Source organism: Carcharhinus amblyrhynchos, chromosome 26 (genome assembly GCF_965287045.1).
Source record: "Carcharhinus amblyrhynchos chromosome 26, sCarAmb.v2.hapA, whole genome shotgun sequence".
Lineage (NCBI taxonomy): Eukaryota > Metazoa > Chordata > Chondrichthyes > Carcharhiniformes > Carcharhinidae > Carcharhinus > Carcharhinus amblyrhynchos.
The window spans coordinates 41,491,781-41,504,551 of record NC_137349.1 but is presented as its reverse complement, the minus strand read 5'-3'; the positions used below and the strand labels follow the sequence as shown (position 1 = coordinate 41,504,551).

General features: G+C 44.1%; 1 protein-coding gene across 2 annotated transcripts in view; it reads left to right on the top strand.

Annotated features, from left to right (window-relative positions):
• safb (scaffold attachment factor B) overlaps positions 1-12,771 on the top strand; it is a 46,796-nt gene that overhangs the window by 13,824 nt on the left and 20,201 nt on the right. For both annotated transcript variants that reach the window (XM_080213131.1, XM_080213132.1), the window contains exons 10-13: positions 3,308-3,457; positions 4,401-4,525; positions 10,626-10,777; positions 11,042-11,130. In XM_080213131.1, the coding sequence (XP_080069257.1) occupies positions 3,308-3,457; positions 4,401-4,525; positions 10,626-10,777; positions 11,042-11,130 (516 nt within the window). The remainder of the gene's footprint in view (positions 1-3,307; positions 3,458-4,400; positions 4,526-10,625; positions 10,778-11,041; positions 11,131-12,771) is intronic.

Sequence of the window (12,771 nt, the reverse complement as noted above, 5' to 3'; positions counted from 1 at the left end):
TGCGGTGTCTTGGCGTTTATTGGTAGGGGGATTGAATTTAGGAGTCGCAGCGTCATGTTGCAACTGTACACAACTCTGGTGCGGCCACACTTGGAGTATTGTGTGCAGTTCTGGTCCCCACATTATAGGAAGGATGTGGAGGCTTTGGAGAGGGTGCAGAGGAGGTTTACCAGGATGTTGCCTGGTATGGAGGGGAGGTCCTATGAGGAGAGACTGAGGGATTTGGGGTTGTTTTCGCTAGAAAGAAGGCGGCTAAGAGGGGATCTTATTGAAACATATAAGATGATTAGAGGTTTAGATAGGGTGGATAGTGATAGCCTTTTTAAGAGATCCGTGGATAGGTTTATGGATGAAAAGGGATTGGTTTAGGATAGAGGGTCATTGTTTTTTAACTGGTCGGCGCAACATCGTGGGCCGAAGGGCCTGTTCTGCGCTGTAATGTTCTATTTAAGAACATAAGAAATAGGAGCAGGAGTAGGCCATCTGGCCCTCCGAGCCTGCCCCGCCATTCAATAAGATCATGGCTGATCTGTCGTGGCTCAGTTCCACTTTCCGGCCCTCTCCCCATAACCCTTAATCCCCTGTCTTATCAAAAACCCATCAACCCGCTTCTTGAAAATATTTAGCGAGGCAGCCTCCACCACTTCAACGGGCAGAGAATTCCAGAGATTCACCACCCTTTGAGTGAAGAAGTTCCTCCTCAACTCCGTTCTAAACCGCCCCCCCTTTATCTTGAGGCTGTGCCCCCTAGTCCTAGTGTCTTTTTTGAGCGGGAAGAGTCTCTCCACCTCTATCCTATCCTATCCATCCCATTCATCATCTTATACGTCTCAATGAGATCTCCCCTCATTCTTCTAAACTCCAACGAGTACAAGCCTAGTTTATTCAGCCTCTCCTCATAGCTCAACCCCCTCAACTCCGGTATCAGCCTAGTAAACCTCCTCTGCACTCCCTCCAAGGCCAAAATATCTTTGCGCAGGTGCAGCGCCCAAAACTGCACACAGTACTCCAGCTGCGTCCTCACCAATGCCCTATACAGCTGCAGCAAGACCTCCCTACTTTTATATTCAATCCCCTTCGCTATGAAGGCCAGCATCCCATTCGCCTTCCTGACCACCTGCTGCACCTGCAAGCTGGGTTTTTGCGACTCATGCACAAGGACCCCAAGGTCCCTCTGCACCGTTGCCTGCTGCAGTTTTTCGCCACGTAAGTAATAGTCCTTCCTACCATTCTTCCTACCAAAGTGGACCACCTCACACTTGCCAACATTAAATTCCATTTGCCATTTCCTGGCCCATTCGCCCAGCCTATCTAGGTCCTTCTGCAGACTCTCCACACCCTCCGCACAATTTGCCGTTCCCCCAATCTTGGTGTCATCCGCAAATTTCGACACCCTACACTCGGTTCCCTCCTCCAGATCACCTATATAAATGGTAAAAAGCTGAGGCCCCAGCACCGACCCCTGGGGCACTCCACTAGTCACCATCCGCCAATCCGAATAGCACCCGTTGACCCCCACTCTCTGCCTCCTATTTGACAACCGATCCTCTATCCACGCTAACACCCTACCCCCAACTCCAAGTCCCCTGACCTTCTGCAATAACCTCTTATGAGGTACCTTGTCAAACGCCTTCTGAAAATCCAGAAAGACCACATCCACCGGCTCTCCTCTATCGACCGCCCTAGACACATCCTCATAGAACTCCAGTAAATTTGTCAGACACGACTTCCCTTTAATGAAACCGTGCTGCATCTGCTCTATCAAGCAATTCCCTTCAAGATGCCTCGCAATTTCCTCCTTAATGACGGATTCTAACATTTTACCTACCACAGACGTTAAACTAACCGGCCTATAATTCCCTGCCTTTTGCCTGGCACCCTTCTTAAACAACAGCGTAACATTAGCCATTTTCCAATCCTCCGGCACTTCCCCGGAATCCAGCGACGTCTGGAAAATAACCACCAATGCATCCACTATAACCTCCGCCGTTTCTTTCAGAACCCTCGGATGCATTCCATCCGGTCCTGGGGACTTGTCCACAATCAGCCCCTCCAGTCTGTCGAGCACCGCCTCTCTAGTAACAGTAATGTCATTAAGACCCTCCAGTCCTACCACCTTTCCATCGCTAACACCCGGCAAATTATTCACGTCCTCCTCCGTGAAGACAGAAACAAAAAAGTTATTCAATACCTTAGCCATATCCCCATCTCCTACCACTAGGTCCCCTTTCTCATCCTCTAAAGGACCAACGTTCACCCTAGGCAGCCTCTTCCTTTTTATATATTTATAAAAACTCTTGCTATCCTTTTTTATATTAAGCGCTAGCCCAGCTTCATAGTTTCTCCTACCCTCCTTTATCAGCTTCTTTGTCAATCTTTGTTGACATTTAAACCTCTCCCAATCCTCTTCTCGCCCACTACTCTTAGCTACTCTAAATTCCTCCGCTTTTAATTTAACACATTAATTTGGGTGATGTCAGCCAGCTTGCCATCCTTCACCCACCCTTAATTCCAGCTTGTATAAAACATTTTGCTTCTACCCTGTAACGAGTTGAACTCGATATTACCCAAAGTCAGTACTGACTTATGTTGGTTCCTGGTCCTCTGTCTCAAATTTAAAATAACTACATGATCGTAGAACTCACTATCTGCGTAATTGCCATTAACACATCCTCTGTTCTGCTCATCTCAAAAATCTTCCTATCTTCCCTGAATGCTTTTAATTGTCAGAAAGCATTAGTTCAGATTAAAACAAACATTCTAACAATTAAGAGCAATTATGCTGCTGCAGTAGCATTTGAGGATGTCAGTTATAGATCCAGCACCAATAGGGACACCTTAGACATGAATAAAATACATCTCCTACAGTGCAGAAAGAGGCCATTGGGTCCATTGAGCCTGCACCGGCAATAATCCCACCCACGCTCCATCCCCATATCCTCATATTTAACCTGCTAATCTCCCTGACATTAAGGGACGTTTTAGTATGGGCAATCCACCTAACCTGCACAGTTTGAATATTAGCCCATCGAATCTGCACTGACTCTTCAAAAGAGCACCCTTATTTCATCTGTTTTTGCTGCTTTTGCTAGAATTCATTTGACACTTGTTGATTTTTTTATTGTCATGAGAGAAGTTTTAATGTGTGTAAAGATGTAGATTTATTGGTTTATTTTCTGAAGGACAGGCTATGTGGATAAATTGATAAGCGTTCACTGACAGCTGTGCCCGTTGGCTGCTATGAGTTTTAGAATAAAGAAATTCGATTGTGTTTTGTTAACTTGAATGTGATACTATTTCTGTATAGGTGGTTGGTGCAAAGGTAGTGACTAATGCTCGCAGTCCTGGAGCACGTTGCTATGGATTTGTGACCATGTCAACCAGTGAGGAGGCAACAAAATGTATCGGTAATCTGCACAGAACAGAGCTGCATGGGCGAATGATCTCCGTGGAGAAGGTGAGTGCAAGTAGCATAGGATAAATTCAAATAGTGCTGGACAATGACTAGTTCATTAGTATCTATACAGATAAATTAATGGTTAATATTTCAGTAGACCTTTGGCACTCAGTAGCTGAAAATTTCATTGAGATTTATTTAGAATTGACCAGGAATATCATTGGGCAAAATATTATAGTTAATGAAGTCTGACAGGGTTGACAGCTTTGTTTTAATAAGACACATTTGCTAGAAGTAACTAACATTTTGAGAGCTATGAAAATTTTCTGTTTCTGTTCTCCAAATCTGGCAATGCATGTTACTTCAGGACTGTTACTCCGACTTGTCTTAGACCTGCCTTGTATCTGTACATGTTGAGCAGGGACCCACTGCTTATCCAGTTTTGGGTGGCATACTGTAGCTCAGGAATCCTTCCTACAAATGGCATTCTGTGCTGAAACATTAGGCCAACACAATGTTTCAGTCACACTTTATTCTTTTCCTCCATTGCCACCTCTGTGAACCTGTTAAAGAAACTCTGTGCAAGCTATTTTGACCCAGATTGGGTGTAAACTAAAGGGATGCAAGGCGCAATGTGGCAAGCAATAGCCAGTGAGGTGAACTGAAATGTGAGATGTTAGTGTGACATGTCACTGAAAGCAGAGTAATTTGCTATGTGTGAATTATATTGAGTGGTAGATCGAGAATGGGAGACTTAGAGTGATGGTATGCAGTAAGTTAGAGTCCAAAAATACAGAAAATAGCAAGAAAAGTGTCTACCAAGTTTGAGAGAGTCTGAATTACAGAATGAGAAATAAACAGGGAACTTTGTGGAAAGACTATTGCTGTTGTTTCAGATGAACAATGCAAGTAATCTGCCAGCTCAGAATATGACTTGTTTTGGGATCGGGTTGCTGTGGTTTCTTTAAGTAGATGTTAAATTATAAAATTGCTTTGTTTTCAGGCTAAAAATGAGCCTTCAGGTAAAAAACCAGATAAGAAGGACGAATCAAAAAAGGATCCAAAGTCAGCTTCAAACCGAGAACTCAGTGGTGATAGGCGCCATTCTGCAGAATCTAAAACTGACAAGTAAGTGATCTGTTTAAAAAAAAAATTGCTTTGGTAGCCTTTTCTGAAATGGTCAGTGTGATATTACTAGGTGCTGAATGTTGCATAACCTGTAATTAGATCAATACTTAACAACAAATAGCATTCAAGACAGAAAAAAACATAAGATAGAAAAGGCATGTAAGAAAGGCAATATTACAGTAATCATAGATTTCAATATGTAGATGGACTGGAAAAATCAAGTTGGTAGTGGGTGCCAAGGTAAAGGATTTGTGGAATGTCTATGGGATGGTTTTTTGGAGTAGCTTGTGCTAGAGCCCAGTTGGGAACAGGCACTTCTTGATCTGGTAATGTGTAATGAGGCAGACTTGATCAACTTGAGGTGAAGGAACCCCTAATGGTGGCACAGTGGATAGCACTGCTGCCTCACAGCACCTGGAACGCAGGTTCAATTTCTGGCTTGGGTCACTGTGTGGAGTTTGCATGTTCTCCCCGTGTCTGTGTGGGTTTCCTCCAGGTGCTCTGGTTTTCTCCCACAGTCTGAAAGACGTGCTGGTTAGGTGCATTGACCTGAACAGGCACTGGAGTACAGCGACTAGAGGAATTTTGCAGTAACGTTGCAGCGTTAGTATAAACCTTAGTTGCGACTAATAAATAAACTTTAACTTTAAGCCCCTAGGGGGCAGTGACTACAATGATAGAATTCACCTTGAAGTCTGAGAGGGATTTGTTAGAATCAGATATAACATTGCCACAATTGAGTAAAAGAAACTACAAGGCCATGGGGCAGGAGCTGGCCAGATTTAATTGGAAAGGGAACCTAGCAGGAAAGACTGAAACAATAGAACATTATAGCGCGGAACAGGCCCTTCGGCCCACAATGTTGCGCCGACCAGTCTTATTTTTTAAAAAAAACATTGACCCACTAATCTAAACCAATCCCTTTTCGTCCATAAACCTATCCACCAATCTCTTAAACGCCCCCAAACTAGGCGCATTTACAACTGCAGCAGGCAGGGCATTCCAGTCCCTCACCACCCTCTGGGTAAAGAACCTGCCCCTGACATCCGTCCTATAACTACCCCCCCTTAATTTAAAGCCATGCCCCCTCGTGCTAGCTTTCTCCATCCGAGGAAACAGGCTATCACCATCCACCCTATCTAAACCTCTAATCATCTTATATGTTTCTATAAGATCCCCTCTTAGCCGCCTTCTTTCCAGTGAAAACAACCCCAAATCCCTCAGTCTCTCCTCATAGGACCTCCCCTGCATACCAGGCAACATCCTGGTAAACCTCCTCTGCACCCTCTCCAAAGCCTCCACATCCTTCCTGTAATGTGGGGACCAGAACTGCACACAGTACTCCAAGTGCGGCCGCACCAGAGTTGTGTACAGTTGCAACATGACGCTGCGACTCCTAAATTCAATCCCCCTACCAATAAACGCCAAGACATAAGAACATAAGAAATAGGAGCAGGAGTAGGCCATCTGGCCCTTCGAGCCTGCCCCGCCATTCAATAAGATCATGGCTGATCTGTCGTGGCTCAGTTCCACTTTCCCGCCCTCTCCCCATAACCCTTAATCCCCTCTCTTATCAAAAACCCATCAACCCGCTTCTTAAAAATATTTAGCGAGGCAGCCTCCACCACTTCAACGGGCAGAGAATTCCAGAGATTCACCACCCTTTGAGTGAAGAAGTTCCTCCTCAACTTCGTTCTGAACTGCCCCCCCTTTATCTTGAGGCTGTGCCCCCTAGTCCTACTGTCTTTTTTGAGCGGGAAGAGTCTTTCCACCTCTATCCTATCCATCCCATTCATCATCTTATACGTCTCAATGAGATCTCCCCTCATTCTTCTAAACTCTAACGAGTACAAGCCTAGTTTATTCAGCCTCTCCTCATAGCTCAACCCCCTCAACTCCGGTATCAGCCTAGTAAACCTCCTCTGCACTCCCTCCAAGGCCAAAATATCCTTGCGCAGGTGCGGCGCCCAAAACTGCACACAGTACTCCAGCTGCGGCCTCACCAATGCCCTATACAGCTGCAGCAAGACCTCCCTACTTTTATATTCAATCCCCCTCGCTATGAAGGCCAGCATCCCATTTGCCTTCCTGACCACCTGCTGCACCTGCAGGCTGGGTTTTTGCGACTCATGCACAAGGACCCCGAGGTCCCTCTGCACCGTCGCCTGCTGCAGTTTTTCGCCACGTAAGTAATAGTCCTTCCTACCATTCTTCCTACCAAAGTGGACCACCTCACACTTGCCAACATTAAATTCCATTTGCCATTTCCTGGCCCATTCGCCCAGCCTATCTAGATCCTTCTGCAGACTCTCCACACCCTCCGCACAATTTGCCTTTCCCCCAATCTTGGTGTCATCAGCAAATTTCGACACCCTACACTCGGTTCCCTCCTCCAGATCATCTATATAAATGGTAAATAGCTGAGGCCCCAGCACCGACCCCTGGGGCACTCCACTAGTCACCGTATGCCTTCTTAACAACCTTATCTACTTGATTCCCTACTTTCAGGGATCTATGTACACATACACCTAGATCCCTCTGCTCCTCCACTCTATTCAAAGTCCTCCCGTTAGCCCTATACTCAACACCGAAATGGATTACCTCACACTTCTCCGCATTAAACTCCATCCGCCACCTCGCAGCCCAGCTCTGCAACCTGTCCAAGTCACCCTGCAAACTTCGACACCCTTCCTCACAATCTACCACACCTCCGACTTTGGTGTCATCAGCAAACTTACTAATCCACCCAACTATACCCTCATCCAGATCATTAATAAAGATTACAAACAGCAGTGGCCCCAAAACAGATCCCTGAGGCACACCACTCGTAACCGAACTCCATGATGAATAATTACCATCAACCACCACCCTCTGTCTCCTATCTGCTAACCAATTCCTGATCCAAGTACCTAAATTACCACCAATCCCATACATCTGCATTTTCTGCAGAAGCATACCATGGTGAACCTTATCAAACGCCTTACTAAAATCCATATATACCACGTCTACTGCCTTACCCCTATCCACCTCTTATAGGCATTTTTGGGGATAATTCAGAAGTTGCAATGTAAATTCATTCCAAGGAAGTGGAAGCATGTTAAGGGGACGATGAGGCAACCGTGGGTGACAAGGGAAGTCAGGGATAGCATAAAAGCGAAGAGAATACTGTGAGGCAAGGAATAGTAAAAAGCAGAGGACAACTGAAAAAACAAGGGTGGAGAAGATAAAATATGAGGGTAAACTAGCTAGTAATATAAAATATTGCAAGAGTCTTTTTAGATATGTAAAAGGTAAAATAGAGCCAAGAATGGACATTGGACTGCTGGGAAATGAGATTGGAGAAGTAATGGGGGACAAAGAAATAGTAGAACTGAATGGGTATTTTGTATCAATTTTCATAGTGTAAGACACCAGTAACGTGCCAGAATTCCGAGAGTCAGGGGACTGAGGTAAATGTAATGTCCTTCACTATGGTAGGGAAGCTGAAAGTTCTGAAGGTGGATAAATCATCCAGGCCAGGTGGACTACACCCCAGTGTGAAGGAAATAACTGAGGAGATTGTGGAGGTAATGGTAGTGAGCTTTCAGGAATCACTGGAGTCAGGGAAGATATGATGTGGAGATGCCAGTGTTGGACTGGAGTAAACACAGAAGTCTCACAACACCAGGTAAAAGTCCAACAGGTTTATTTGGTAGCACCAAATAAACCTGTTGGACTTTAACCTGTGGTGTGAGACTTTTTACTGGGAAGGTGTCAGAGGACTGGAAAAGAGCTAATGTAACACCCATGTTTAAGAAGGGAAGGAGGGAGAAGATGGGAAATTATAGGCCAGTTAGCCTGACCTTGGTTGCGGATAAGATCTTGGACTCCATTATTAAGGATGAAATGGCGGAGTGCTTGGAATTGCATGGTAAAATAGGGCTGACACAGTAAGAAGGCTCAACACCAGGTTAAAGTCCAACAGGTTTATTTGGTAGCAAAAGCCACTAGTTTTCTGAGCACTGCCTCTTCATCAGGTGAGTTTATTTGGTAGCACTGTTGGTTTTTAACCTGGTGTTTGAGACTTCTAACTGTGTTTACCCTAGTCCAACGCTGGCATCTCCACATCATAAATAGGGCTGAACTAGCATGGCTTCGTTGATGGGTTTTTGATAAGCGAGGGGATTAAGGGTTATGGGGTGAGGGCGGGAATGTGGAACTGAGCCACGACAGATCAGCCATGATCTTGTTGAATGGCGGGGCAGGCTTGAAGGGCTAGATGGCCTACTCCTGCTCCTATTTCTTATGTTCTTATGTTCATCAAAGGGGGGCCATGTCTGGCAAATCTGTTAGAAATTTTTTGAGGTAACAAAGGAGTTCGAAAAGGATAGCCAGTGGACTTGATTTATTTGGATTTCAAGAAAGTCTTTGACAAGGTGCCTTACAGGAGACTGCTAAATAAGCTAAGAGCCATTGGAGTTAGAGGCAAAGTACTGGTATGGGTGACAGATGAAAGGCAGAGTGTGGAGATAAGGGGGGTCCTTTTCAGAATGGCCACTGACTAATGATATTCCACGGGGGTCAGTGTTGGGGCCACAACTTTTCACTATATACATTAATCTAGAAGATGGAACTGAGGGCATGGTTTCTAAATTTGCGGATTGTTCAAAGATATGTAGAGGAGGATATGGGCAGGCTGCAGGTTTGGAGAGTGAGCAAAGAGGTGGTAGATGGAATACAGTTTTGGGAAAGTGTGATGTTATGCATTTTGGTAGGAAGAATAGAGCATAGACTATTTTCTAAATGGGGAAAGGCTTCAAAAATCTGAAGCACAAAGGTGCTTGGGAGTCCTGGTTCAGGACACTCAAGGTTAACGTGCAAGTTCAGTTGGCAGTTAGGGAGGCAAATTCAGTGTTAGCATTCATTCCTTGACGGGTAGAATACAAGAACAGTGGGGTACTGCTGAGGCTATTTAAAGGCTCTTTGTCAGGCCCCATTTGGAGAATTGAGCAGTTTTGGACCTATGCCTAAGGACGGATGTGTTGGCCCTGGAGGGGGTCCAGAGGAGGCTCACAAGGATGATCTCAGGAATGAAGGGTTTGTCATCTGAGGAACGGTTGAGGAGCCTGGGTCTATACTTGATAGCATTTGAAAGGGGGTTTTACAGAATACTGAGAGGCTAGATAGAGTGGACGTGGAGAGGATGTTTCCACTAATGAGAGAGAACTCAAGGGCACAACCTCAACTTCAGAGTGAAGGGATGTTCCTTTAAAACTGGAATCATCGAATTCTAAAGTGCAGAAGGAGGCCATTCGACCCATCAAGTTTGCACCGACCACAGTCCCACTCAGGCCCTACCCCCATAACCAGAGGCATTTACTGTAGCTAGTCTCCCTGACTCTAAAGGGCAATTTAGCATGGTCAATCCACCTAACTTGCACATCTTTCAGCTGTGGGAGAAAACACATGCAGATATGAGGTGAATGTGCAAACTCCATACAGTGACCCGAGGCCAGGAATCGAACCTGGTCCCTGGCACAGTGAGGCAGCAGTACTAACCACTGTGCCTCCCTTTGATGAATTTCTTCAGCCAGAGGATGGTGAATCTGTGGAACTCATTACCACAGATGGTAATGAGTGTCTTTAAGACAGAAATAGGTTCTTGATCAATAAGGGAATCCGGGGTTAAGGCAGGACTATGGAGATGAGAATCATATCAGCCATGATTGAATGGCGGAGCAGACTCGATGGACTGAATGGCCGAATTCTACTCCCACATCCAATGGTCTACTCCATGATTAATTATGCAGATATCTCTAGGCCTTTCAAAATAAAACACAACTCTTGATTTGTGTCTGATAAAACCTCCATGGAACATAAAAAATCTCAGGAAAACATTGTGTTATGGGGATGAGTGACTGATCTGAAAATGGTTAATGCTGGGAAGGGAGAAAAGTCCCAGATCATTCCACACATCGATGTTTAGAGAAAGTAGCTGACAAGCACTGGCAACCAGTGAATTAATGAAGCTCTGCCACATATTTTCCTTTGTGTATCAACTGTGTATAGTTTACGCCAAACACTAAATGCTCTTTAAAAGTCAAGTGCCATTTTGCTTCAGGCCTAGCAGCGGGAAGAAAGATGATAAAAGAGAAGACTCCAAAAAATTAGATGACAGGAAGAAAGATTCAAAAGATGAAAAGCGAGATGACAAAAAAGATTCAAAAAATGACCGGAAGACTGGATCCTCACATGCTGGTGGAAGCAGATCAGGTGAGACATTTGAGTATCTGTTGGGAGAGGATGCAGTATTTAAGTGCTCTTCATGTAAGTAGATGATATGATGGGTTCATCTAAGCTGGAGTGGTGCAAATAGAATCTCTCATCTCTTGTTGCCTAAGTTCAGAAAGCTTGATGTCTAGCTTTGAAAGGAGATTAGGATTAACTTCATTTTTTTTAACATTTTAATTGAATTCCATGTTGATATTATTTCTGAAATTGACTTGCATAGTCGATAAAAGTATGCATCCTTTTCAGGAAGTCGAGGCTCAGAGCGGATAGTAGTGATGGATAAATCTAAGGGAGAACCAGTTATCAGTGTGAAAACAAAGTCCAAAGATGATTCAGTAAGTACTCTTAATTGTTCTACTCAACCAAGGCAATTGCACAGCTCAGTCAAGATTATTTTGTGTCTCCTTCCGAACTATCCAGTTGTATCCAGAACGATACATTAAAATCATATCAAAGAATGGGAAACTTTTTGGAAAAATTCTGTTTTTGGGATGAGGTATTAGGAGTGAAAGATCTTTGACATCAAATATTCCCAGGTAAAGTATGAAGAGAGAGAATGCAAAGCTTTCTCTGTGTTCTACCTAGCTCAGCCTTTAAACACAACTCGTAGTCCATAAGGCATATTATCTTACAGCTGACGATGACCCCCAAATGAGATTGCCTCCCGTCATTCTTAAGATCAAATTTGGAATTGATTTTTCCTTTAGTTGCTCAGTTTATTTGATTCTACATTGAACTTATAGCCTAACAATAATTAGCTAGTCATTCACAGTGATTCTCAATATCATTTATTCAGGATGAATATCTGGTGAACTAACTAAGGTAGCACTGGACCTTTGGTGCCTGTGCTTCTGTAAAATTGCTTCCATGAGCTCCAAAGCGTATATTCATGGTTAGAACATTTGTCATGTTCAAATTTGAGATTAGAAGTTAAGTGCATTTCAGGTAACTTGTACTCATGACCTGAAACTAGGATCAGATGTAGGCATTAATCATGTTGATACCCTTCTCATTACAGCTGGAAATTGTAAGTTGCATGGCTGTAGATTTATATTGGGAGCTAGACCATGTTTCCTTTATAGTATTTTCCATGCTAAATCAAGTTACTGCTCCAAACCAGTGGCTGGCCTGGATCCTCAATAGGCCAGTTTCACTGATGGGGGCAGCGCAGCTGTTGAATTGTAGTTAGATTTTCACCAGTGGCAAAGTAAGGGCCCATTTTCTGTTCCAGGGCTGATTTGTGTATATTTGACCATCTGATAGTGGTAGATGCAGGAGGTGCCATCGAAGGAAGTGCTGTAAACTACAGGGCTATAGACCAAGAACTGGTAGTTGGGGTTAGGCCGGAAAACTTTTGTATTGGCATGGACACAGTACGTCTTTTGTATCTAAGAAGCTGGGAAACCGTAATCTGAGCCTTGCTCAACAAAAAATGAAAAGAAAATAAGATTGAAACACTCAGCAATTTCAAATAAGTTCTAACAAAATAGACTTTGCTCTATTGGTGCCCAACTGAAAGCAGCACAATATAAGGTACGGTGCACTGGTGAGAAGGCAGCTATCCACCGTTGAATTTTTGCCTGCACAAGCAATTTTGGGGAAGAAATGGAAGTGCAATTGCTCTTCTCTAATCCCATGATGGCCTTATGGGTGCTGCTAGGGTACAGTAAGCAGAAGTTGAAAATACTCTTCAGAAGAGGGATAGTCATCAAAAGATAATTCAACTTTGATCTACAGGCTACGCTTTGTGCCCCTGCAAACACTCCACAAAGTCTAAGGGCTGATGCACGACTTGGATACCTTCAGAGTCCAGTGACCACAGCTATCTGAAAAAGGGACGCAAGTTTAAGAATAAGACTTCTACTGTAAGGCTGAAATGGGATTTTTTTTTCCCTGAGTCAGTGTGTAGCATTCACTCCCCTAGAGAGCTGTAGAAGTTGGCCATTTAATTCATCAAAGCAAAATTCAACAGATTT